The sequence below is a fragment of the Epinephelus moara genome, chromosome 17 (assembly GCF_006386435.1).
Source record: "Epinephelus moara isolate mb chromosome 17, YSFRI_EMoa_1.0, whole genome shotgun sequence".
In the NCBI taxonomy this organism is placed as follows: domain Eukaryota; kingdom Metazoa; phylum Chordata; class Actinopteri; order Perciformes; family Serranidae; genus Epinephelus; species Epinephelus moara.
This window is the reverse complement of record NC_065522.1, coordinates 21,016,603-21,044,027: the sequence shown is the minus strand read 5'-3', so window position 1 is coordinate 21,044,027 and position 27,425 is coordinate 21,016,603. Positions and strand designations below refer to the sequence as shown.

The window sequence follows — 27,425 nt, the reverse complement described above, 5'->3', positions numbered from 1 at the left end:
TATAATATTACTTTTTTTTTCAATTTTTAAACAACATACTATACTATGACTTTTTTATGCAATTTTGATCGACATACTATACTATGACTTTTTTATGCATTTTTAAACAACGTATTATACTATGACTTTTTTTTATGCAATTTTGATCGACATACTATACTATGACTTTTTTATGCATTTTTAAACAACGTACTATACTATAACTTTTTTATGCAATTTTGATCGACATACTACATTATGACTTTTTTTTAAATGATTTTTGATGTCATATTTCACTATGAGTTTTTGTCATGGTTTTTGAAGACATACTATACTGTGAGTGTTTTACATGAGTTTTGAAGACATACTACAACTTTTTTTTAAATGATTTTTGATGACACACTGACGACATACTATTCTCTTTTTAATGTTTTTTTCATGACGTACCATACTATGTCTGTGTATGCTATACTATTCTATGAGTTTTGATGACTACTGATATTTTTGTGACATACTTTAGTATGACTTCTTAAAATATTTTTCTGAAATGACTTTTTCCATGTCATGTTATGTCATTAGTATTTTATGATTTTTTTCCCCTGACATTCTACACTATGACTTGTTTAAATGATTTCTCTGGCATTTTTTATGGCATAATATGGTAAGAGTTCTTTATTGCATACAATGACAGTTTTTGGGGGGGCTCTCTGTGGCATACTATATTATGACAATTTTAGAATATTTTTATGACAAAAAATAATTAGATTTTTTAAAAAGACATGCTACAGTATGATCTGTTTTAATGAAATTCTATACTATGACTTTTTATGATATACTTTATCAGGGGTTGTTCACATTTTGATAACTGAGTGCCAATTTAGGCAGCCAGCACATGATTGAGTACCACCGGAAACAAAGCATCTTCTTCAGCCACAGCCACAAGCTGTGGCTTAGAGGTAGAGCGGGTTATCCACCAATCGAAAGGCCAGCGGTTCGATCGTGGGCTCCTCCAGTCTGCATGTCGAAGTATCCTTGAGCAAGATACTGAACCCCAAATTGCTCCCGATGGCTGTTCCATTGGTGTGTGAGTGTGTTAAAAAAAACAACTGAGTAGCAGGTGACACCTTGTATGGTAGCCTTGGCCACCAGTGTATGAATGTGTGTGTGAATGGGTTAATGTGACTCATAGTGTAAAAAGCGCTTTGATGACTAGAAAGGCGCTTTACAAAATGCAGGTCCATCCATTTAATATCTCACTTACAAATGAAACTTCCGAGTTATCCACAAAAATCACCAACTTTAGCTAACAGCACTAGCATAAGGAAATCATGTGATTCCCATGTCAATTGGATGTCATGTGCCCCTAGTTGCCATGCAACCAGTCGCCTCCTCCAAGTTGCCATTCCTAACCTGACAGATGCTTGTCAGAGGCATACAGTTTGACACAGTAGCCAAGTGATGTATTAAATGTAAGCTATTGAAAGTGAAAGTATTGAAATTGACTGCAGATGATTGAAAAGCCAGAGAATCAACAAAGTCAGCACGAGTCATCCTCTGGGCACCTCCGATGTCTGTAGTCTACAGAATGTCATGGCAGTCCAAGTAACCATACCTTAGGGTGGACAGACTGACAGACCAACACTGACATTCCTAGAGCCACAATACTACCATGACTACAAACTATCATTTGGACATTTTCTCTGGGTACAGTATATGTAAGTACACATGTAAAAAAAAAGTTTATGGTATAGTGTGTGTTAACACTGAAAACTTGTTGGGGTGTAAGTTCATTTTGAATTTGATTAATATACTTGGTGAGGTACAGAGAGGTATTAAACATGATGTTTATCACGTTATTTACACCATGTACTGTATATACTTCCTGCTTTTGTTTGTTGTTGCGTAAATGTACAAAATAACCATTAACCTTCCCTTTAACACAGAACATTGAAGCAAACCCAAGAAAGCCATTTTAACTGATAAGTGGTTAAAAATTAAGTGAATATCATTATATTTAAATCTATTTAGCTTGTTTATTTTTTTTATTTTACTGCCCCAGTCCCACAGTAGTCGTATTTCTGTCACAGGGAGTCAGGAAGTAACCTATTCTGTCCTGAACTGTCATTTTAAATATTTCAGGGTTTTGTTTTGTTTTAATTTCTGGTCATCGATTGTTTTTAGTAAAAGAAAACAGGACCTACCTTGCAGGGAAAGAGTGAACAGGAGTTGAAGGTTCATTGTTTCTGGGTTAATAGAAACGCAGACTGTGGACACTATATGTTACTTCCTTTTTCATGGTGACGTTGGCCACGTGCTTTAAATTTCCTATGACAGCTTATCACCCCAAATTTCGAAAGAGATACTCAAATAAGCATCAGTTATTTTTGAGAATTTCTGATGATACATCTTCCAGGAATAACTAACTGGTTTGAGATTAGAGTCTACCCTCACCACATTTTTCATTCTAAAACAAAAAAACCCCTAGCTGTACTTTTTGGGTACATTTCCCATATCAGTGTAAATTTTGAAACTGCAAAGTGTGTAGTGTCTATAATTTATGTTTTATATAAACCATACTTTCTCTTCTTAAGTGGACAGCAATTCCTGTAGGTACAAGCTGTTGATTACTACATAGTTAAAAAGCATTGGAAATTTTTACATCGTCGTCCTAGACTCACATCCACAACCATACTCCCCCACACTTGAGTGTTACTTCCTGATAACGACAAATTTTAGACAACTTGTGACACAGATGTGACAAATGCTTGGGTGAGATATTTATTTAAAAAAAACAACTCAGTCCTAAAAAACACAGTGTAACAGTAAATCTCGCTTTTAAAGACAATGCTCTTCAGAGACAAGTGTTAGGAGCTTACTCAAGTACAACAAAGTGATCCATTTGAAAACAGGAAAATACAACCTTAGAAAACTGCAATGAAATATACACATAAGCTGCTTCTGAGTGGAAAGGCAATCTAGCTGTAGTGTAAAAAAGATATCTTTGAGTCACAAGACACAAGAAAATGTGCACACAGATCAACCCATGGCCAGATTTACCTGCTGAAGGACCCCTGTTGACCCCAATACTTATGGCACTATGGTACTCTAAAAGTGGAATGATTAGTCTGTTAATCAGTTAGTTAATCAACAGAACCTGCAACTATTTTGATTATTCATGAATTAGGATTTCTTTTAAGGAAAACACAAACACACACACAAATCATCTGTTCTGGCTTAACATATGTTGACTTTCTATGTTGGATAATAAACTGAATATCTGTGGGTTTTGGACTGTTTTTTTGTGTGTCAGTTACCTTGAAGCAATTAAAGGGCAAGCGCCGGGGTTTGTTTATGGGTATTGGACAATGCAACTGCAGTGTCTAAAGAGGAAGCTGTGTGAAGTCTGAGAAACATCCTCAAAAGATGTCACTTTGAGGTAAGGACATGCACCATGACCACTTCTGGCCGCGCTGAGTCAAGCCGACTTGTTTTTTTTATCGTCAGTTTAGATGTGATGTGCCGTGGACCTGGAGTAGACCTCGTCTCTGGAGTAGGTCCACAAGCACAAACGCCCACTCTAAAGCAGGTAGCGGTGACGTCTCGCCAACCGAACCAACCCCTGATGACTCCTCTTCCCCCTGAAACAAGCGTGTGTGGTGCGAGACTCACCTCTCACCTGTCTGCGGGAGACTAATGAGACAGGCGTTTTCAAAAGTCTCTGTGTGTTCAGTTCTCAGTATGTTTGTAGCTTCTAACTGAACGTCTTTGGTTGGAGTTTAGTTTCTGTCCTGTGTCCCGGTTTGTACTTTGGCCGCATGAGTCTTGTTAAGTTACTGCTGATGAAAACCCTGCATCTCTTATTTTGCTTCTTCACAATAAAAGCGTTTACATGACAAAATAACAGGGGAACTTTATTGTGAAGAATCTAGAGGAAATGAAACGTGTTTACCACCAAATTAGTGGAATTTTGTTAGCTGCCTTTCCTCAATAAAAACTAGCCTACCAATACCGCAAGGAGGAAGATTAAAAGCAGAACAGCCACAGTGAGATGTTAATGAAGAGCTGCAGACAACAGGCTCTTACTGCACCTCTGCAACAGCTCACCTCTGACAGATAAACTTCTTTTACCTGCCCTGCTGTGGAAAAACACATGCAGCAAAAATAATGAGGGACTTAAGACATGCTCCTGCTCCTAATGACACACCTTCAAGCAGGTAGCCCATTTGTAATGGAGATGCAAATCCCTGCTGTGCTGGGCTGATGGCCCAAACCGAAGCTGAGCCAGCCCATGACTGTCTAACAAAGGTAGAAAGACATCTGAAGGCTAGCCCTTTGAGGAAGTGGGCTTGTTTGAGCTGAGCAGCACCTACGCTTTCCTGCGACTGCCGTCTTGCAGAGTGCATTGCATGATGGTTAGTAATATTGTCAGGCTTGCTCTGACAACGCAACTGATGTGAAAATTTCAAGGGACAAAGACGCGAGCACCGCAGCTTGTCTTCACAAGCTCCAAAAATCAAATGCTTAATGGGAAACGACGTGCCAATAGGCTGAATCACAATGTTTTTTTACAACAGCTTCTGTGCGCAAAATGAAAAATAGCTCAGACTTTTGGTTTCACACAGACATCTACCTCTGCTCCCACCTGCCTTTTACAGACTTTCTCGGCCTTTATACCACAGCAGTTGCGCAGAGCCTCAAAGAATGCTGCCTAGTGATGGCCAAATGAGGCCTCATGAACCACTGTCTTTATTTTCTGAAGCCACCAGATGGCGCTGTCTGTTCAACAAAGGTTTGAAAGCACACTTCATTGCCAGTCCTTCAGCCTTTATCTTTAAACCAAGAGCGCCATCTGGTGGGGTCAGAAAATAAAGAAAGTGGTTCATGAGGCTTCACTTGGCCATCACTAAGCCGCCACCCGGTACATCTCATACCACTGCCAAAGGGTGCCTTGTTTCACCATCAGTAGCGATGCCAACGGCCACTCTCCAAGCGTTGGTATTTGATGAGTTGGGAGTGAGACCGGTTTGGAAAATGACAACAGAAGTAACCAAGTTTGCCAGTTTTACATATCTCAATTAAAATCGTTTGTCAGTTGTCTACCAGGAAGTGACAGTTGTTGTTAGCATATGGTCACTGATTCAGTCTCTCGCTTACTGAGAGATTTTACCCCGTGCTACTGATAAAACTCTCAAATTGGCTTCGCAAAAGTTCTTAGTCCCCACTCGAGTTGCATTATGGGTAATTCTGGCGACAAGTTTTGACCAGAAAGGAGAATGTGTGGAATAAATTTTTTTTGTTTTACTGTCTCTCGTGAGCTTAACAGTGTCATGGGAGTGCAATGCTAAATCGCGAAGTACTTTTTTAAGGTCTTGAAAGGTAGATTTTGACTCAGGGCACTTCTACAGGACAGGGCCACAAGGTTAGGTATTGAAGAACCTGTCTTAAAAGGTAGTGTCGATCATGTTCATCTTACTTCAGTGTATAAACATGCTTTTTTTTAGGCTACTGACATTTGCTAATTAGCTTTAAACAAAGTACAACTGAGGCTGGTGGAAACATCTGGCAGATATTTGGTCACAAAGTGGACAAATTTTGGGCACCATAAAGGTCTGTATGAAATTTACGGCATATATTTGTTGAGATACTCCAGTCTGGACCAAAGTAGCGGGGCAAGTGACCGACAACGCCCTCCCTTGATCACATGGCTAAATATCTAAAAATAATTAATGTAGTGTAACAAGGGTGTAGGTTTTGTTTCAACATTTGGGGGGACACATATTTAGCCAGGGCCCTCCCCTAAGAAATTCTGACCATTAAACACCTCATTTACTGCATTCTATCAAAGTTTTATGCAACAATTTGTGCCTTTTCTATTCTATTTCTATTCAATTTATGGTGGAAACTTCAAGGTACTTCCTGCTTTAATTGTGCATAGATTCTTCTTCTATACTTTTTATGGCAGATTGCAACCATTCCTTTTGAGGTTGCATGCTGCCACCATCTACTTTACCCCGAGGCATTGTTACAGTATGTCTATAGGTCCCGACACACTAAGTTGATGGTTGGTTGTTGGTCAATGCCTGGCCGCTGGTGAGCGCGTCATCCTACATTTGACACATGGTCCTGCACCGCTGGCATAATCGGCCCTTCTTGGCCCTTACTGGCCAATTCAGCATATTGAATTGGTGCCGGAGACTTGCAATTAATCAAATTACGCACATGAGGGGAACCTGGGGCTTAAGGGTCTCAGGCCACGAGGCAGTTGCCCACTTTGTCCACTTTGTGATCCAACCACACACACAAATTCACACACTCACTTTGCAAAATATCAAAAACATCAAGCTGCCAAAAAGAAGCACATTGGTGGTGCCTGGCTGTATTGTGTTGGAGCTCATTAAGTCCATTTCAAACCTCGTATGTAAAGGTGAATACATCAGCTACCAGAGATATTGGACATACAGTATACTGGTATTTACATTGTGCTAACAAAGTTATATTTCCTCCCAGTGCAGGAGTACATTTCTTTCAGTTCTCCAGAAATGAGAAGTGATTCACCAAAACCTGAGCAGGAAATAATACAGCGCATTTTACGAAATGCTCAGTGCATTGAAAGTCAATCCAGTGTATCTTACTATATACTTTCGAGAATTAAGATTAGCTCTGGCAATGAGTGAGCTAAAGTGAAGCCTGTCAGGTCTGATAGTGCATTTTAAAGGTCAGTGCACACTCAGAAGGCTTGGTACATTTACCAGAAACAGTCCACACCATACATGGGTATATATTCTATTGAAAAATTGTAGCCTGAATAATAAATGTGGATCAAATCAAATTTAAGTGTAACTTTTTTAACCAAAGGACCCATTTTTTTCTCAAAAACACTTATTTCATTGAATGTGTAGTGAAATAGCACCAAAAGCAGCACAAATACTTCAGTGTCATGAAAACTGGAAGCAGTCTATAGTACAACATCAGAAGTTAACAGTCAGCACTTTGAGTGTCTAATCTTATGACTTCTGAGGAACAAAGTCTGTGATGGGGTGTTACTGTTGCCTTGACTATTGTGATGTTATAGCCACCTCATTTGGGCGTCACGCTTATGAACAGCACTATAGTTCACCACCCTCGTCCTACACAGACGTCTCTGACTGGAGCTTCATGACAAATTTGTGCCTTTTAGGGTCGATGAACTCCTCGCCCAAGCGCAGGAAGGGGAGTGGCGTCACCGTGACGACCAGGGAGAAGTCCAGGCGTCTGAGTGAGAAGACCTGGCCCTGACGCAGAGCAGCAGTCACTGGCTCCTCACTCACTAGTGTCCACTGGCGCCCCCTGCTGGTATCCAGGTACTGGAGGGTGGGACCTGGGCCGAGGTAACGCTCAAGGAAAGCCTGAGACACACACAGGAAGAATATTTGCAAGTCAGTTTATGAATAGTTGCACTAATACAATACAAGTTTGATTTGGTTTGGAGACATTATATTATCTTTATAAATGGCAGAACTTTTAGAGCTGCAGATAAAACAGATTTTCAACCAAATTCAGTCACCTTTACTGCTTTAACCAGATACTGTTCTGTTCATCCCAGTTTAAAGTAAACAGGGTTAACTCAGGCAAGATGACAGCTTAAAGGGGCTCTATACAAAATTAAGAGCGTATGAGCTGTCTGGACACATTCCTCAACATGGATGTGGCTGAAATGGCAGCTAGCAGCTAACGATGCTAACTCTATTATCGGTGTTGAACAACAGTGACAGTCAGTATATTTATATGACATTGGAGAAAAATAACTGGACGAGGTAATAATGTGAATAATGTACGAGGAGACGCAGTTCATGTTTATGTTTCACCAGTTAGCTGCTAGCTAACCGTAGCTAAATTATTTGTCGAATGTTTGGTCTGTCAGGTAATAGGTCAACCGGAAAAAGATCCAATACTAACAAGCTGAAAGGCGGCATATTTCCCCCCATAGGAGCAGAATTGGACATACTTTGGTCAATAAATTGTTTCCCCTCCTGTGTTTGTACACTGGGAGAAGGACAGTAGTCCAATTCAATGGCTTAGTTGAGCTATAGCGGTAGCTTGACTCAAGTGTTCATTTAAAAGTACTTGACTGCTGACAGCGCTAATAGTGTTAACCAGGGGTGAACTTTTTTTCCTTATCCGCTGCGAGGGACCTAAGGACAGAGGGATGTCGTATGCAGTGATGGCCAAATGAGGCCTTATGAACCACTGTCTTTATTTTCTGAAGCCACCAGATGGCGCTGTCTGTTCAACAAAGGTTTCAAAGCACACTTCATTGCAAGTCCTTCAGCCTTTATCTTTAAACCAAGAGCGCCATCTGGTGTGGTCAGAAAAAAAAGAAATTGGTTCATGAGGCTTCATTTGGCCATCACTAATCGTATGCTGTAAAGCCCTGAGAGGCAAATTGTGATTTGTGAAAAAAAAAAATTGTAAATTGCATATTAATAGATCAGTGCATACTAAATGAGACAAAGATGTAGAGTTACATATCGTTTTTCATGGGAAAAAAAAAACACCGTACTATCTTATTTGGATGAACAGAAGTACATTTTTAGGGTTGAACTTTAAAATAGGGGCATATCGATATATATCGGTATTGATGATAACTGTGATATCTAAAAACGAAATATTGATATCATGTTGATAATAAACATATGATAACATCTTGTAAATAATCCAGCACCTCTTAAACTGTTTTTGTTTTGTTCCGATCTTGCTTTGTCTGCCTCCCATAACGTCATCGTGTTGCCTTATCACTATTCACGATTACTACGCCATTAAGTCTAATTGCTCTTTTTGTACACTTTTTACAGTTATGGTTACTTTATTAGTCATTTGCCAAAAAACAAGAAGAAGCCCATAATAAACAAAGTTAAAGATGAATTTTACTAACATTACATTAGTATTTTTAACATATTTTTAAAATGCTTTATGAATACCTTAAACTACCCTCCTTACCTTGGGGGTCATGTTGTGCGTGATGCAGAACTGCAGGTGGTTGATGATGCTCTCCATGCTGTGGTAGGACTGCTGCCTGGTGGCGCGGAGGTACTTCTGCATGGCCCTCGCCATGGGGGCAAAGATGGCCTGGGCCGCCTCCCTGGGGTCCATCACCTCCCGAGGGTGTTTAGGTGAAGAGGGGATCACCTCCTCATCCTGGTGGCGCTTGATGTGGGTAAAGGCTTCTTCTACTGCCACCACCAATCTTGTAAAAGAACCAGCAAAGTGAGTGAGACAGAAACTTCAATTTAAATCTGCTCTAATTAAACTTTTAAACAGTTTCATACTTGTCTTTTATGAAGTCTACTCTTCACTCTGTTGGGCCTTGCTTGCTCTCTTTTTAACACTTCTTTGTCAACTGGTTGCGTCACTGATTATTTTAAAACTGCCTGTGTGAACCATTTGCTGAAAAAACCTGGACTGGATCCCCCTCTCCTTTAAAATTATAGACCTATTTCCAAGTTACCTTTTATATCCAAAGTCTTAGAAAAGAAATGGCATCAAAGCAACTTCTCTATGTAATAGGAAATAACAGCATTTTTAAAAATAGTTTCAATCTGGCTTCCGTAAATATCACAGCACTGAAAATGCCCTACTTAAGGTTACCAATGACCTTTTAATGGCTACTGACGAGGGCCTGTGTTCAGTACTTGTACTCCTGGACCTTAGTGCAGCTTCTGACACCATCGATCATAACATCCTGTGACAGACTGAGGCACGGAGTGGGGATATCTGGTACAGCTTTGAAGTGGTTTTCATCTTATCTGATGAATAGGAGGTTTTGTGTCTCTGTCAACAACCACTTCTCTTCATTTTCATCTCTTCAGTATGGTGCACCTCAGGGGTCGACACTGGGCCCAATTGTATTCTCCTTGTAGATGCACATTATTCAGAGACACGGTGTCTCTTTTCATTTTTATGCCAATGATACACAGATGTACCTGTCCGTTAGATCCACAGACCCTGGAATGATGTGTTCACTCAGTGGCTGCCTTACTGATGTTAAAATCTGGATGTCTGGTTTGGCAGTAATTTAAGTTTTGAGCAGTGTATCACAAAGCTTGTGCAATCATGTTTTTAATCATCTTAGAAATATTTCAAAAATACGATCCATTTTAACTTTTAAAGACACACAGTTTTACATGCCTTCATCTCTTCACGCCTGGATCACTGCAACAGCCTCTTTTCTTACCTGAATCAAGAACCTATTAATCGACTGCAGACTGTACAGAATTCAGCTACCAGGCTTTTAACGTGGGCAAAGGCATGGCTGAAAACTAAAGGGGACAGAGTGTTTGCTGTCAGGGCCCCTGAGGCTCTGGAACAGTCTGCCCGAGGAAATGAGGTCAGCCGAGTCAGTGATCTCTTTTAAGTCCCTTCTTAAAACATACTTTTATTAGAGAGCCTTTCCTGATTTTACTTGAGTTTTAAGTTAATTTAAACTGTCTTTTATTTCCTCCGTTTTTACACACTTAAGTGTTTTTTATCAGTGCTTTTAAAAGAAGTTTTCATGTCTTGTCTGTTTCAATTATTGATGTGTAAAGCACTTTGAAACTCTTTTGAAAAGCCCTTTATAAATAAAGATTTTAAAAAAGATTATTATTCAGCTATTATTACTCAGCTGACTCGTGAGGATCATTAAGCTCCATCATATCTTTCAAATTCAGTCTCTGTCTTTGTATGTGCTTTATTTGTTAAATATATAATTGTGTGGGCATGTCCTCACCTAGCCTTACGTTTGCGGACCCTCCGCTCCATCTCTGCCTCCTCGTAGTAGTATTCGTTGTGAGAGTTGTCTCTTCTCCGAGCAGCGGCTGCGATCATGGTTCTGGACTGACCTGTAGAGTTATTGGTGCTGTTCTCTGTAGACAGAAACACTGCAATTAATAATATGAAAACTATATTTACATGACACCTTCAAAAACAAAAACAGGGCTGACGCATAGAGACAGACAACCATTCACACTCACATTCACACCTACAGACAATTTAGAATCACCAATTAATCTGCATGTCTTTGGACTGTGGGAGGAAACCAGAGCACCTGGAGAAAACCAACGCTGACACAGGGAGAACATGCAAACTCCACACAGAGGGGCTTGACCCCCCTACCCTCTTGCTGTGAGGCCACACTGCTAATCATTGCACCACCGTGCTGCCAACATCAATAGAAATGACTACAAATAAAATGACCAACAACAGCAAAAGCAATAAAATAACAAAAAAAAGGAAATAAAAAGACAACATCACATAAAAGCAAGTCTAAAAAACGGGATTTAAGTGATCGATTCTGCAAGCCTCATCTCCTCAGGCAGGCTGTTCCAAAGCCTAAGAGCCCTGATAGTAAGAGCCATCACTAGAGACGACCTATCTGCCTAATCGGCAGGCAGAGCAACAACATCCTGAGCATGTCTGCCAAGTAGAGCAGTTTTTTTCGATGCAATGTGCACACTAATTTGCTCATTTTTAGGGGGTAAGACTCATCTGTACTATTATATTATTGTTACCACAAGCAATGTATGACAGTTGTGCCAGTGCTTCCCACCCTTGTTTAGTGTTTTGTACTAGGGGTGTAAATCACCCATTTCATCAAGACATGATCATATATTGATTCTTTGGACAACAATATGATATTTGCTGATATTATTATTAAAAACGTTGCCTGGTCTGATGAGTCTGGATTTCTGCTGCCACATTCAGATGGTAGGGTCAGAATTTGGTGTAAACAACATGAAAGCATGGATCCATCCTGCCTCGTATCAACGGTTCAGGCTGGTGGTGGTGGTGTAATGGTGTGGGGGATATTTTCTTGGCACACTTTGGGCCCCTTAGTACCAACTGAGCATGGTTTAAACACCACAGCCTACCTGAGTATTAAGGCAGAATTAAGGCAGTTATGAATGCAAAAGGGGGTCCAACCTGGTGCTAGCAATGTGTACCTAATAAAGTGGCCAATGAGTTTACTTTAAATTGACTCCACTAACTAACACATAAAATAGCACAAAATATAAGTCAGCCTTCAGGGATTTCTGTCAGAGAGACCTTTCTGGAAGAAATCTTTTTCATAAAACTCCAGGGTTATCTGGCGTAAAACCCAGGAGGCAAACTTCCTTGTTGTCTTTCTCTCGGCTACTTGATACAACCGTGACAAAGAATTTCAAAACAAAGGCGTACCCTAAAGATGATGATCGATGTTTTCACTTTGCATCAATAATATAGGATCGTTCATCATTGAATCGATATGTATCGCTCCAGATCGATGGATCGTTACACCCCTACTTTGCACACATGCATGTAGTAGAATTGTTCTGATGCAGAATCGGCTGAATGGAAAAGATTAAATACACAAGATCGTTTTACCTTCCCCCAGGTTGTAGACCTTGAAGGCAGACATCTTCTTAGAGAGGATGGACTTGGGCAGGTTGAGCAGGGCGGGGTTATACACTGGGAAGTCACTGTAGTACTGATCTAGAACCCACACTGCTGCTCGCTGAATACTGAGATGAATGACACAGAGGAAGAAACACAACGTTGTTCCCTTTAACTGGGGAATTTCAACACAAGGAGCCGTTATAGGTGTCAATTATCCGTGACGACCTGACAGCTTTATGACATTAACACGCAGATAAAGGAAGTGGTAAACCACCCCCAGCAGGAACAGACTCCCACTGGGCTGCATTCATGAGCAAATACAGTCTGCTTTACTGTGAGAATATGGAGCCTATGAGACAGACAAAAATAGCTTTAACAAAAGGAGAGTAATTAGAAAGCACGAATGAAAAAAATTAAGCAGAATTTTCATTAATTGACAAATGCAGTCTGGTTCAGGCTTATTCTGAATTGATGACAGACTGGACAGCATTCACAGTCAGCTATTTTTGTTCTTTCAATGTTTGACAATGTTGTTATTTTGCACTGAATCATCATCACTGTGTAAAAGGACACATTTTGCGAAGTTTCAAGTGATTCAGACACACAAACACTGAACTATCTTTAATTACTGTGTATTTATTTTGCTGCACGGCTGGCTATAGATATAAAAAGCGTAACATTTTGTAGCATCACTTGTGGCCTATTTGTTGTAATTATGTGTCACCTACATATGGTTGCATGTGCAAAGTGCACAGCTGCTATGTCGGGTGACTTTTGGTCAGCAATATGGCGCCATGCTGTGCCTACAGAGGAGGAAGCGTGAGCAGCATGCCAGCAGAGCAGCAGCAGCTTCTGTCCTCCATCTGTGTTTACACAGGATGGGTTCAGGCACAGCAAAGAGTGTAGGCCGCCCTAGTTTTGGCTGTGCTCAGTTAAAATTCAAAACACAGTCAGTTTAAAATAGAAGAAAATAGATCTGAATTATAAAACTATGCTTCAGGTCAAATTTCCTTACATTTACTGGGGGGGTTTAGATATTTTAGATTATCTAGATATGCTGATGATGACATGGCCTTAGTTGGTCTATTACAGCAGACAGACCGATCAGGTGAAGCTGCCTACCTGGCCCACACTAAGGCCCTTTAGACACAGTGTCACATCAGCAAGTGAGAAATTAACATGGCCAAGAGTTAAGAATTGATTATTCGCACGAAAAAAGATCTGAAGACAGAGCCAGTTTCACTCGATGGCCAACGTTTTAAAACCGTGGAAAATTTTAAATACCTTGGTACCGTTCTGGACTCCCATGTGAGCTTCTCTGGAAAGACACTTAACTTTAATGCTTTTAAATATCTTTGCAAGATCATCTGAAACCAAATTTGGTTGAGTAATATGTATGCAGTCTCATGCTGTGGAAAATTTTAAGTAGGAATATGGTTATCATAGTCTGGACTTATCAATCAAACATCTGGACTTATTTTGGATTTTTTCATACAGAAGGAGAGGAGGACTTGGGTATGACACACGTGATTTGCAAGCAGTGTCATATGAGAATAAAATACTACGAACATGAGGGCTCACCTCGCACTCTACCATCCAGAGATAGCGTTAGTCACTGACAGCCAAGCTAATGCTGAATCCACTCCGCCAAAAAATCAATCAATACTGGACGCTTTTAGTTTGACAAAACTAGCACCGAACTCTGAGAGAGTCCATCACCTCCTTCATGCACAAAGATCTAAGTCCATACAGTGTTGTCGAAACCAAAGGCTTTTGTCACATGCTTAAAACACTCCGTCAGTATGTGTCTCAGTCCCAATGTTTTTTTCACTGACAAAGCCGTACCCAAGCTCTACAGAGAAGTGAAGCATAAAGCTGAGGAATCTTAGAGTACAGCAGGAAGGGTGGCGTTAACTTGTGACACCTGAACTTCGAGGTCAGTGGATTCATATGTGACTATAATGGTGCATTATCACTGGTGACTGTTGTCTCACCAAACTGGAGCAGCACATGAAAGTCACAGCAAGCGTTGCAGACTTCCTGCAAAATGCAGCACAAGAATGGGGGACTGTGGTTGTAACAGACAACGCTTCTTACATGGGGGCTGCCATTCAGTCATCAGAACACCTGCATGTGAAGTGGTTCATTCATGCACCTAATCTGGCCTCACAGAGGGCGTTAAATCTGCCAACGGTTTTTGTGACGGTATTGGTCAGTCTGTCTGCTTTGCATCACATTTTGCCGCACTAAAAATGATTAAAGTCAGGTAAACAGACTGAAAAACGTTATATTACAAGGTAAACTGACAAAGTTTGGGAAAAAAGGTAATAAATACTCAGCATATCGCAAGATCCCAATAATATCGTATCGTGACCTAATTATCAACATTGTATCGTATCCCGAGTCCTCTGGCTAGTGATGGCCAAATGAGGCCTCATGAACCACTGTCTTTATTTTCTGAAGCCACCAGATGGCTCTGTCTGTTCAACAAAGGCTTGAAAGCACACTTCATTGCAAGTCCTTCAGCCTTTATCTTTACACCAAGAGTAGTGATGGCCAAATGAAGCCTCATGAACCAGTTTCTTTATTTTGGCGCTCTTGGTTTAAAGGTAAAGGCTGAAGGACTTGCAATGAAGTGTGCTTTCAAGCCTTTGTTGAACAGACAGCGCCATCTGGTGGCTTCAGAAAATAAAGACAGAGGTTCATGAGGCCTCATTTAGCCATCACTACCTCTGGTGATTCCCATCCCTAATGTATATGCACAAGTGTATATTACTCTTATCATTGTGTAGATTATGTATTTCCCTCTTAGTGTTATTTGCTCAGCCCTTCTTCTCTATCTTCTTTATTAACTACAGACACGAGTGCCCTTAATAACCACCCATAGTATAGTAAAAACACGGTTTGCATATCTACAACAGCAAGAATGCCATTTACCTGAAAGTCATCTGCTTGTTTGTTTTGTCTCGTTTTGTCTATATTTGGTCTATATCACCCACCTCCATGTCCACACTGTCTGTCACTACCTTGCTTCTTTGTTTTTGTACTGACCTTTGCACTCATCAATAAAAAAAGGAAAGGCCTTGTGTCTTTATGAATATCTGTGTTCCTTAATTCCTAAATGACAGCTTCTATTTTGTTTTTCTGTCATTGTTATTTCTGTCTTGTAGTGGCTGTTTTAATATTGTAATCTGAATTCATACTATCATATGATGTGTATAATAAAATAAAAAATAAAATAAAATACAAATAATAGGTGAAAATCTGTTGTAGTTTTTGAGATATTCTTTTTTTTTACTCAAACAAATTTAAAATCTGAAATGAAAGCACAATTTAACAATTAAAAAAAGACAAATAATCCTGATACACTTACCTAAGATGTCCTACGTTATAGAAGCTACTGGCTCCGTCTGTGGTCCTCACAACCTTGAGACAGAACGCAGGCTGCAGATGTCTGACCTCCAGCAGCACCAGGGCCAGGTACTGAATGAACAGCAGCGCGTCCACCAGAGATGCTGCATATCCCACAATCCCCCTGTAGTCCGTCTCTCTGGGCTCCAGGACCCTAACCCCGTAGAAGAGCCAATAAGACGCAACGAAGAGGAAGACCAACGCCAGCAGCAGACAACGGAAGATGAAGAAGCGTGGCAGAGTGGCTCTGGGTGGGCGGAGGAAAAGCGCCCAGGTGGAGATGAGGAGGATCAGGAGCTTGAAGGCCAGAGAAATGTAAAGGCCCTCACATGGTGTGCCGCAAGGTTCCAGTGTGTCCCGCCAAAGGAGCTGTGGGAGCGCCAGGAAGGCCAGTGGAGTGACCAGAGCAAAGAGCCCCAGGACGGCGCCCAACGCTGGGCCGAAGTAACGCCGGCACTCCAGCGGCGAAGAATCCTCAATGTCCTTAGAGACCCGTGTGAGGTCCTCGTTGGAGATGCTGTCCACGGAGGTGCCAGTGACCACAGTCGTCGTCTCGCCCCAGTTGTCATCCTGAGGAGAGAATAGAGAGGAGTGTTGATGGCACACGACAGAACACAGCTAACGAGGCATGATTCAAATCTAACTCTCACCCTGTCGTCTCCTCTGGTGGACTCAGCATCCAGCAGCGACTCTCCCGGAGCCTGGATGGTCACTGATTTGTCTCCACGGATGCTGCTGTCCCGACTCTTCGAGCGATGCCTGTCCCTCCTCTCCCTGCAGAGAAAGAAAAAGTGTAGAAGTCAGAGATGGTTTATTATCATGGATCACGTCGTGGCACGTCCTATATATAATCCTCCAGTCGCTGATATGATTATTTGATAAGCCACTGTGTTAAAGCCTAATCTAATCTCTGAACCCTAATTTCTTCTTTTACAGTTTTTCATTTGAGCATTTAAAGCCAGGACAGGTACATTTTTTATGTGATTATGGTATCTTGCCATTTTTAATATCACCACTGGGGAGCGCCAAAGTTTGAAATTTCTCAAGTCTCCACTCTTTAAGCATATGTGGTACCTTTAATTCATGTCCTTTTGTTTCTATGCATCTATTCTAAGGCTGCAACTAACAATTATTTTGATTGTTGATTATCGGCTGATTGGGTTCTCAATTAGACAATTATGGGGCATTTTTGCTTGAAAAACCTGAAACAAATAATCCATCTTAAATCAGGGGTGTCAGACTCAATTTAGCTCATAGGCCAGATTCAGTCCAGTTTGACCTCAAGTGGATCAAGCGCATTATGAAAACGCTCACCCATTTACAAAACAGATGTTGAACAGTCTGAAATGTCTCAAGAAAAATAAGTTAATATTACTGATTCTCTCAAAGTCTTTGAAGCTACATTTCACATGACGTATTCTTCTCACATTTTACCTAGCTCCTGAAACTTGACATCTCTCAGCCTTCAGAAGTGCATCAACAGGCGTGCAAAGTCATCCAGTGAGCCTGGTTGGACCTAGTGATGGTTAATGAGGCCTCATGAACCACTGTCTTTATTTTCTGATGGCGATGTCTGTTCAACAAAGGTTTGAAAGCACACTTCATTGCAAGTCCTTCAGCCTTTATCTTTAAACCAAGAGCGCCATCTGGTGGGGTCAGAAAATAAAGACAGTGGTTCATGAGGCTTCATTTGGCCATCACTAGTTGGACCCTTTGGTGGGCCGATTCTGTCCTCTGTGGGCCATATGTTTGACACCCCTGATATAGTTAAATTCATTTTCTGTTGATTGATGAAAAATGTTAGTTCTACTTTGTTCGTTTTTTAAATGCTAAAATATATATAATGCAAAAATATCTGGAAATATTCCTTTTGCATTTGTGCAATTAGCAAACTATTTTCATATTTGATTGATTGCGTAAATATTTTAGCAAAAGAGCCAGATTCACTGATTTTGACTAAACACGTGTAAATACTTGCCATTTTTTCTCAGTCTTTGTAAATTGAATGCAGAGCTAAACAATAAGGATTCCCCAATTGTTCGGGGCAAGTGAAATGCTGGGCTAGTAAATCTAGCAACTCACTTGCCCAATCGGGAAAGTTCCAGAGGTGATGGTGTAAATAGCTGAGGAGCCAGCCACCTTGCTTCCTTCACATCTCTGTTGAGAGTTGCAAATGTGTACTACTGATCAGGCATTCACAACAATAGATAAAGCTAACGAGCTGAATTGCAGGCGACCATTTCAATTATCCTGGAAACAGGAGTTTAGCTGGGTGGTGTTAAGAGGATGTGAGCTAAACTCCAACTATGTATTGGGCAGTTTTGCCCTGTTTCGGCCCGAGCAGTACGGTACGGTTCAGTTCGGTACGATTTTTATTCTGTTTCCACTGTAAAAAGTTGTGGATGGTACCGATGGAACCGTGCCGTACCGTCCCCATTTTTGGTCCCCCCTCTGTTGGGGTACCTAGCACACAGATCTGGTACTAAAAGGTGGAGCTGTGAACACTGCAGTCCCTTGATTGGTCAATAGAGGACGGTCCCTCTGCTCAGGGCTGAGTTGTGGCTGGTTTTGAGGCTCATGTAACCACTGTTCATACTGTGGAGAGTTTTATGAGTAAACTGTAACTATAAAATGAAAGGATGTTTTACTGCCTCTCACAGCAGCTGGAGTCGGAGAAAAAAAGCTTAATTCACTGGGTCGACTGCCGGCAACTTTTAAGGTGGAAGGTTAACTTGTAATGTTACTTAATGCACGAGTTGATGACATGAATCAATCAACACACCTTAAATTTCACTGAGACAACTTTGACTACTTTAGTTTTTATGTGACATACACTTTTAGTAATGAGTGGATCTTCAAGGGTTTATATATTTTAATTTAGACCTGATTATGTGAACTGCATATATTCTAATCCTCACTCGGAGAAAAAAAAAAAAGCGTCATGAAGCGTTGTTCCTGTGGGCTCCAGCAACACTCAACCCCTGAGCTTGCCTGAGAAGAACTGAATGCACAAACCTGCTATTTTGAAATATCCCATGGAGAGAGACTCTCACTGCAGCCTGTTTTTGTTCTAAAAATGTCGGCGTGCAGACTTCCATCTGTGTCACCGATAATAAGGAAATACAGTGAGTGCTGGACGGAGCAGTGAGTGACAACAACCCCGCCCACATTTAAGGGTACTGTTTGCGGTGGAAACCCTAGGGTCTAGGTACCATGTCTGAAGGGTTTCTTCTGGTTCCAAAGGTACCATACCGAAAGTGTTTGGTGGAAACGGGGCTTTTGCTGCAAGTTTGAGAGCAAGGTCAATAAAATGGGGTTGTTTTTCAAAGACACGTCAAGTTTCTGAAAAACATCGCTAGAGTGACATAACAGGAGCCGACAGCATCTTGCTTGCATGGCAGCTTTAGTTTTTGTTGCGATTTGAAAACCACTAAGAGGTAAAACAATTTGCACGGGGCAAAATAAAAACTGACTTTGGCTAGTACAGTTGTGATCCACTTGCCTGACCGCGTACAGTACGATCTGTGGTCTGGTACCTGTGTTTGCGGGAGCTTCGTGAGTGGGACGACTTGTAGGAGTAGCCCGAGTACGTCGACTCGTTGTCCATGTCGGAGGCTAGCGGTGGGCGGAGTTTCCGAGCCCCTCCTGCCCCCGGGCCGCCGCCGCCTTTCTCCCAGACCACGCCCAGCTGACTCTTACGATTGCTAATGGACTTGGTGGAGAGGGCCAAGGGGAGGCGCAGCAAGTCCACTTTACTCCTGAGGGAATCTATCTTGGAGGCCTGAGAAAATGAGGGGAGGATGGGGGAGGAAGACAGGGTGAGAGAGAAGAAGATAAATGATGAAAATGGTGAGTTTGGAAAAGGCGAAAACAGTGTGAGAGAGAAAGCGGAGAGAGGAGAGTGAAGAGAGTGGATAATTTGTCATATCAGACAAGAATAAAAGCATCTCAGAGGGAAACATGCCAAGTAACAGCGACAAGAAGAGAGACATTGTTAAAATGTTGGCACTCTGAGGTGTGTGAAAGTGTGTGTGTCACACAGGACATAGCCGGGCTCATTCTTCCGCTTTGAGGGAGTTTTTATGAGCAGACTCAAGTGATTTGGCCCTGAGTGTGTTCACAGCCAATAAAGGGCAATTACGCCACGTTCTATTCTAGGCTACGAGTCTCCAGTGTGCACGACATGCAGGGGTGGAGGTAGAACATCAGAGCGACTTTAAAATGTTCCAGTTTCATGCATGAATGACTCAAGCAAAGCTGAAAACTGGACGACCTTGGAGAACGTCCACAACGTCTCATTTCTACAAACACAGAAAATATGTTTTGTTTGTGCTGGTTCATCTCCATTTTCTTTCCATGTGTGATATGTACTTGTCCAGACGCCACATTCCCCAACTGTCCCCTGTGGTCTCCAAGGGCAACAGAGCTTAACTACTACAATGGGGATGAATGGGAGGCTGGGGGTGAGAAAAGACAGGAGGGGGGTTGTTGCCACAGCAACCAGAACATCAACTCTATATCCCCCCTCCTCTCATTCTGCCTCAAATACACACCTCTGAAGACAGAGAGAGACACTAATCATTTACCAGGCTGCGATTCTGAATCTGTTTCTGTCCTCCACTTTAAAGGAATACTTCATAACCTAAATGATTATTTTAATATCAGTTACTCGGTCTGTGTTATGTTAAATTCATGAGCAAAACTTTGTTTTTCTCGCATGCCTCCGTGGTGAACAATGAATCCAAAAGGGGGCCATGTTTAGCAACAGCAACACTATGTAAAAACATCTGTTAAACTCTCATACAACTCATGCTGTTTGGGAAGTACTGAGCATGCGAATGGATAAATGAGACTTGGATAATACTGCAAGAGTTGTGTGAACATTTGCAAATGGATGTTTTGTTGCTCACAACCATCTCTAGGGTTTACAGAGGATGGTCCCAAAAAGAGAAAATATCCAGTGAGCAGCAGTTCTCTGGGTGAAAATGCCTTGTTGATGCCAGAGGTCAGAGGAGAATGGCCAGACTGGTTCAAGATGATAGAAAGGCAACAGTAACTCAAATAACCACTGGTTACAACCAAGGTCTGCAGAAGACCATCTCTGAACCAACAACACGTCCAACCTTGAAGCAGATGGGCTACAGCAGCAGAAGACCACACCAGGTGCCACTCCTGTCAGCTAACAACAGGAAACTGAGGCTACAGTTCACACAGGCTCACCAAAACTGGACAATAGAAGATTGGAAAAACGTTGCCTGGTCTGATGAGTCTGGATTTCTGCTGCCACATTCAGATGGTAGGGTCAGAATTTGGTGTAAACAACATGAAAGCATGGATCCATCCTGCCTTGTATCAACGGTTCAGGCTGGTGGTGGTGGTGTAATGGTGTGGGGGATATTTTCTTGGCACACAAATCAATATGTTCGTCATTCACCATGGTGGCATGCAAGAAAAACATTAGTTTCAGGAATTGTAAGTAACACAACATGACTAATCGATATACAAATGGTCATTTTCTCTGTAACGTCCTCCTTTAGGTTTGAGTTTTCAACCAGGCAGTAACATTTTTTCCCCCAAAAGGTACTTTCCGATTTGGACGTACAACAAGCACACTCTTAATCTAATACCAAAGCTCGCGCTCTCAATTTGAGCCGTGACCTCCTGTGTCCATCTTCAACATCAGACACTACAGTTTGCAGTAATGGCTTTCATGTGACTCACACATGGACTTCTCAGCTGGGACATCTTGCAAGCAGACCCATGGTAAGTACAACGCTGCACTAAAAATGATCCACTTCCAAGGATCTACAATACTTCACACAGGAGCTAATGAATCCTGATGTCAACCAGCGTCACGCTGTGGGGATGCTTCTCTGCTGCAGACCCTGCACGGCTTGTGAAGGTAGAAGGGGAATGATTGCAGCTAAATATGGAGAAATCTTGTACAAAAAACTGATGCAGTCTGCGAGTATCCTGCCACCAGGGAGACAATTTTCCAGCAAGAAAACGAGCCCATGCATGAAGCCAGAGCTACACAGGAACGGCTTAACAACAATGTTAATGTCCCGGAGTGACTGAAGAGACAATAAAACATTAAAATCACCTTTCATAGATGCTGTACAGGGGAAAACATCTCTCTACATTTTTAAAAAAGGAGACTGGGCCATTGTCACATCATCAAGCCAAGCAGAGCACTCTGCGCGCTTTCTGATTAAAAATGGAACTGACCTGAGAGCGCACATTCTCTAGTGGCATGAAAACTTATCTTTGCTGCAGCTTATGAAGACTTAAAAAGCTTTTCACAGTCAGGAACTGACAGTCAAACGTGTATATTGGTCAATCGGTCTTGGGCCAGACACAACAGAGCCCTTTAGAGGTCCAGTGTGTGGGATTTAGGGGAGTATACTGGCAGAAGTGGAATATAATATAAGTAGTATGTTCTCTTCAGTGTACATCCATCCATCATGGGGGCAGCAGGCCAAGCAAAGCACCCCAGACATCCCTGTACCCAGCCGCCCTTTCCAGCTCCTCCTGGGGGACCTCGAGGCATCCCCAGGACAGATATGTAGTTCCTCCAACATGTTCTCGGGTCTGCCCCGGGGCCTCCTACTACTGGGACATGGCCGAAACAGGCATCCTGATGAGATGCCCGAACCACCTCAACTGACCCCTTTCGACGTGAAGGAGCAGCGGCTCTACTCAGAGCTCTGTGCCTCTCAAGTCATATCATGCTGTCCTTTAACTTCAGCATGATATGCCGCCGGTGGATGTTATAGTTTAACAGTGCTCGCCGGCATCGGGTGGAAACGCGGAGGACAAGAACAAAAGTTAAGGTGTCGCAAGTCAAAGTAGGAAGGGTGGATCCAACAAACACTAACTTTCACCCAGGAGAGCGGCGGTCGCGTCCCATAAGACTATAAAGCCAAACCCTGTCCTTTTGTCCTAAACCTAACCATGTGCATTAGCTGTTAGAGGAAAACAAACGTCAATTTGTGTTGTTGTACCGACGTAGTGCGTTTCCTGTGAAAACAGATGTGTATTTTGAAAGAAGATAATGCATGTAACAGGCAGAACTTGACACGGTGTCCCAGAACGTCAACAACCAACGCACCCAGGGTACCTTTCACAACGTACCTGGACGTGGAAATTCCATGATCAAACGTCGATATGTGATGATCAGGCCCCTGCACCCAACAGGTCCCAGTGCAACCGCACTGCCTGCACTGTCTATATTTACGCCCCTGGGTTGGTTTGTATCGAAGAGGACGAGACCTCTGCAGATAATTCGGCTCTCAGTAAAAACCTCCAGAGCAATGAACATTGAGGGTATTCTAATCAGGAGATCCTCGCCACTAGATGCCGCTAAATCTCCTGATTACAACACTATTACATGCTCCTTTTAAAATCTTAGCTCCGAAGCAGTATTTCCAGTCATTCTCTCAACATGTCAGAGCAGCAGAGTTTCTCACGGCTTCCAAACTACATTACTGTGCCATAAACATAAACAAAACCAGCTGTGTTTCTCTCCCACCCTGTCTGAGACAGTCAATCCCATCGATCACACTGGCGAGCCTCTCCCACTGTAATCAATCCACCGCCGATTGATTTACCCTGGAGTCCCTGTTCAGCATCATCTGGGATGTGAGAGGTTCCACGTGCAGCGTGGAAACACATTGACCAGAACCAAAACTGCTGCCACACTATGAGTTGCAGCGATATACTGGTTTCAAGGTATACCGTGATATAAAAGTTGGTTATCATACCATGTACATTTGCACATACACATTCTTACATTAACAAAATGGTTTCAATTATAGTAACAAAATATTTTCAACCAAAAATAACTCTTCCATTTTTATTCCTTTAAGGGTCATTCTGACTGATAATAATACCCCCTCACCCCCTGCATGCCACTCTGGAGTCCTATCAGTCCTATCATTCACAAAGTGCTTCACAAAACACAATAAAGCACTCAAACAATGACACATGCAATCAATAAAAACAAAGGCAATAAAAGAAAGTAAAACATAGAGCAAATGCAGGCCACTGAGGCCTCCAACAGAAACACACCAGGGAACAAGCACTGGACAATTTAGGGTGGGACGAAGGCTGTTTTTAAAAGATGGGTCTTCAGTTGTTTTTTAAAACTTTCTAAAGAGACCGCGGACCGTACACCTAATGGAAGAGAGTTCCATAGTGTTGGAGCCACCATTTCAAAGGCGCCATCACCTTTTGTTTTTCAGTCTGGAGCGGGGTACTGCAAGTAGGTCGTGTTCTGAGAGATCAATTCATTAATATAAATATTAATATTAATAAATATTCTTTTTACAATAAAAACTAGTCTAGCTGTTTGACATCCGACAGTTGTTAAGAACAGCAAGTTTGTCTGTGTTATCAGGCTTAAACCAGACATTAAGTTGAATGTCGTCAGCATAACAGTGATATGATATGCCTGTGAACTTGCTAATAATTTGACCCAGTGGAAGCATGTATAAAGCAAATAATATAGGACCCAAGACAGAGCCCTGAGGTACACCACAGGAAAGAGCTGCAGTATCAGACCTGAAAGGACCAAGAAACTCCTATCCAAAAGGTAGCAGCAAATCCAGTCAAGGGCACTCCCAGAGACACCCACCCACTATCTAAGCTTTTCAATCATGATACTGTGATCCACAATATCGAACGCTGTGCTAAGATCTAACTGCACCAAAAGAGAACATTCACCCACATCAGATGACATCATTAAGTCATCTGAGACTCTGCAAGGAGCTGTTTCTGTGGAATTCTTCAATATCTTGATCACTTGTCAGTGTAGTGCAATATCATTTTCACAGTCATGTGCAATACTACTTGTCATTGTTACATCATATTCAATATAACATTGACTATCAGGACCAGTCTGTTTTTCTCCACCATTTTAGTCCATTTTTAGTAACTCTTGTACTTATCATACTCCTATTGTTACTCTTTAAGGCACTGGTTTTTGCTTCTGGTACTTGAAAACACCTCTATCTTGTATATTTGTATATTCTGCCAAATATTTATTGCTCTATTGTTCTAAAACTGGGCCCAGTGAGTGACCCTGACCGGGGGAACCCACTGGTTGTCTGGTTGGTATTGGGTTATGAATCATTAATTGTTGTTACTGTATTTAGTGTTTCTGTAATTTGAAGCATTTTCTGGCACCAGAATTTCCTTTGAGATAAATAAAGTCCTATTGAACTGGATAAACTCTGTAATACTGTAATACAATGAAACCGCGATATTTTTTTAGACGGTTTTCGTACTGTGAAAATCTCATACCATTGCAGCCCTGTGCTATAAGTTTTTCTTTGCAAGAGTGTGAATCTCTGCTGATGCTGTGGGATAATGAAGCACAGCTGCACTTGTTTTATGAGGTTTATCAAGTCTAAACAACATGAGTGCAAGTGTATTTAGTTTGTTACATGTTTCTCTTGACCTGTCAGCTCGGGATGAAACATCTTGTTCAAATGCATGCTGCCTCAGATTCGGGTAACCAGCCTGCCTGTGTGGCTCCCGGGGGCCTCCAGGCCTCAGGGTGGCAGTGGGCCAGCAAGGCGTGGCTGCTGCTGCCTCAATACAAACTCCTTTGAGCAACCCAAGACCAGGCTTCAAGGCCTTTACATGACAAACATGCACATACATGCGTGAATTAAAGATAATGATGACCGACGAGTGAAGAATGAGCTGCAGCGGCCGCGCTGAGGGAGATGTAACACCAGAGGAAACAAAAGGAGTGAGACAAAGCAGAACACACCCAGGATGAAGTGATGTGCAACAGACTGGTGACCACACAGCAAACACATCACACATGAGCACGGAGACGTGGATCTACCAGACGTGGAGTGTGGAGTGTGGAGTGTGCGGCGTTCAGTTTGGCACACGGTGCGTAAAAGCGCAAAGTGTTTAAAGTGCGCGGATAAAAACACAAAGCAAGACCCGGCAGATGAGCTCTGAGTCACAGTGAGAAGGCTCACACTGTTAGTGGTATTCAGTGTGATCGATACTGTTATCTGCCAGCTCATCAGCTCTGACAGGCGAGCAAGCGCAAATACAGACATAAAAATGCATTCATAATAAAAAAAGAAGAAGCAAATGTTAGATTTGTAGTTTTTGCTTTAAAGCCGGTGTTATCATATTAATGCCCACACACTAAAAAGCACATCTTACCCAGAATGCATGCAGGGGTGTCTTACCTTTCAGTCCAAAAGGAAAAAGCTGCAACCTGCAGCACAAAGAGCCGAGCAGCCAAAGTGCCTCCAAATTCACTTTCTCCCGACGCGCATCCGTCCGCAGCTTCCACGCTCGGTCATCACCGGAGTGTTGCTCGGTGTGTTTTCGCTTGACGCAGTTTGTTTTTGTTTGTTTCTCGGCTGTTTAATCGCATCTTTAATCGACGCACCGAAGCCGCACAAAAGGCAGCAACACGCACCTCATCCCGGCCCCGCATCCGCTGTGTGGCTGAGCTGAGCGGCTGTGTGAGGACACCCAGCAGCACCGCACACCGGCACGGAGTGCTTTCACAGCTTCCGGTGGGGATTTTCAAAATAGTAATCTTTTATTTATAAAGCGCTTTTTAAAACAGAGTTACAAGGTGCTTTACATGTCAATAATTAAAACAGACAAGACATGAAAACAACAACCTTTAAAAGAACTGACTAAAACACATTAGCTTATAAAAACTGAGGAAATAAAAGACATTTTAACTGAACTTTAAAGCTCAAGTAAAAATCAGGAAAGGCTCTCTGATAAAAGTAGCTATGTTTTAACCCTTAATTTTGGTTGAAACCCGGTGAAACATAATGTAGTTACAAGTATGAATTTTGGCAGTGCTGGGCCTAACACATTTGGTGCTGTAGACACTAGGCTAATTTATACAATGTTAAATGCCATAGGCTTGTGCTAATAATGTTAGCATGTTTAGTATAAGACAGTTGTTTTGTCAGTGAACCTTGTGAGTTGTAATGGAGCTGAATTTTGTAACGTTACCTTTGTTAAATGTTGCTGTTGTCCCTGGCTTCATATGAGTAGAGGAAATCTCTGCTAGCTGCTAGGCTAATTTATACAATGTAAAATGCCATAGGCTTGTGCTAAAAACATTAGCATGTTGTATTTGTGGGGAAAATGTGTCCAGATAAAGACAAGTGTTTGTCTGTGAATGCTGCGAGTTATAGTGAAGCTGATTTGTGTACTTGTGTTTGAAATTGTCTCTATTAAGCCATGTTTTATGTGTGTGTAATGTGTGTTTTGAATCAACTAAACTTTACAGCACCTCAGATATCTCTGCTGCCAACTAGTGTTTTGGAGGTGTAACTGCAGAGTGACACAGACACACCACCGCACAATTATAAATGCTCAAAACGGTGTAGGCCACATCTGTGGGCTACGACATAGGCTCTGCATAGATTTTCTTTAATGTCCAAATAAATACATTGATGGAAACCCTATATTATTTTGGTGGCATTTTTTGTCTATGTTGCCTGTAAGAAGATGCACTTCTGAATTTTTGACAAACATTAAATGGTGACATTAATTCATTTCCATAACCACTTACCCTGTTAGGGGTCGCAGGGTTGCTGGAGTCTATCCCCGCTGACATACGGTGAGGGGCAGGGTGCACCCTG

General features: G+C 41.9%; 2 protein-coding genes across 3 annotated transcripts in view; both read right to left on the bottom strand.

Moving 5' to 3' along the window:
* Nucleotides 1-2,274, bottom strand: part of si:cabz01074946.1 (SLAM family member 9) — a 23,214-nt gene extending 20,940 nt beyond the window's left edge. For both annotated transcript variants that reach the window (XM_050067346.1, XM_050067347.1), the window contains exon 1: nucleotides 2,181-2,274. In XM_050067346.1, the coding sequence (XP_049923303.1) occupies nucleotides 2,181-2,217 (37 nt within the window). In that variant the 5' untranslated portion in view covers nucleotides 2,218-2,274. The remainder of the gene's footprint in view (nucleotides 1-2,180) is intronic.
* A 447-nt stretch (nucleotides 2,275-2,721) lies between these two features.
* LOC126404507 (vang-like protein 2) lies at nucleotides 2,722-26,279 on the bottom strand. The gene is made up of 8 exons (XM_050067778.1): nucleotides 25,998-26,279; nucleotides 19,317-19,561; nucleotides 16,431-16,554; nucleotides 15,743-16,350; nucleotides 12,358-12,494; nucleotides 10,724-10,859; nucleotides 8,956-9,202; nucleotides 2,722-7,364 (listed from the first exon to the last, which is right to left on the bottom strand). Exons 2-8 carry the CDS (start codon nucleotides 19,385-19,387, stop codon nucleotides 7,107-7,109), a joined length of 1,581 nt encoding a protein of 526 aa, XP_049923735.1. The 5' UTR covers nucleotides 19,388-19,561; nucleotides 25,998-26,279; the 3' UTR covers nucleotides 2,722-7,106.
* Between the last annotated feature and the right edge of the window lie 1,146 nt (nucleotides 26,280-27,425).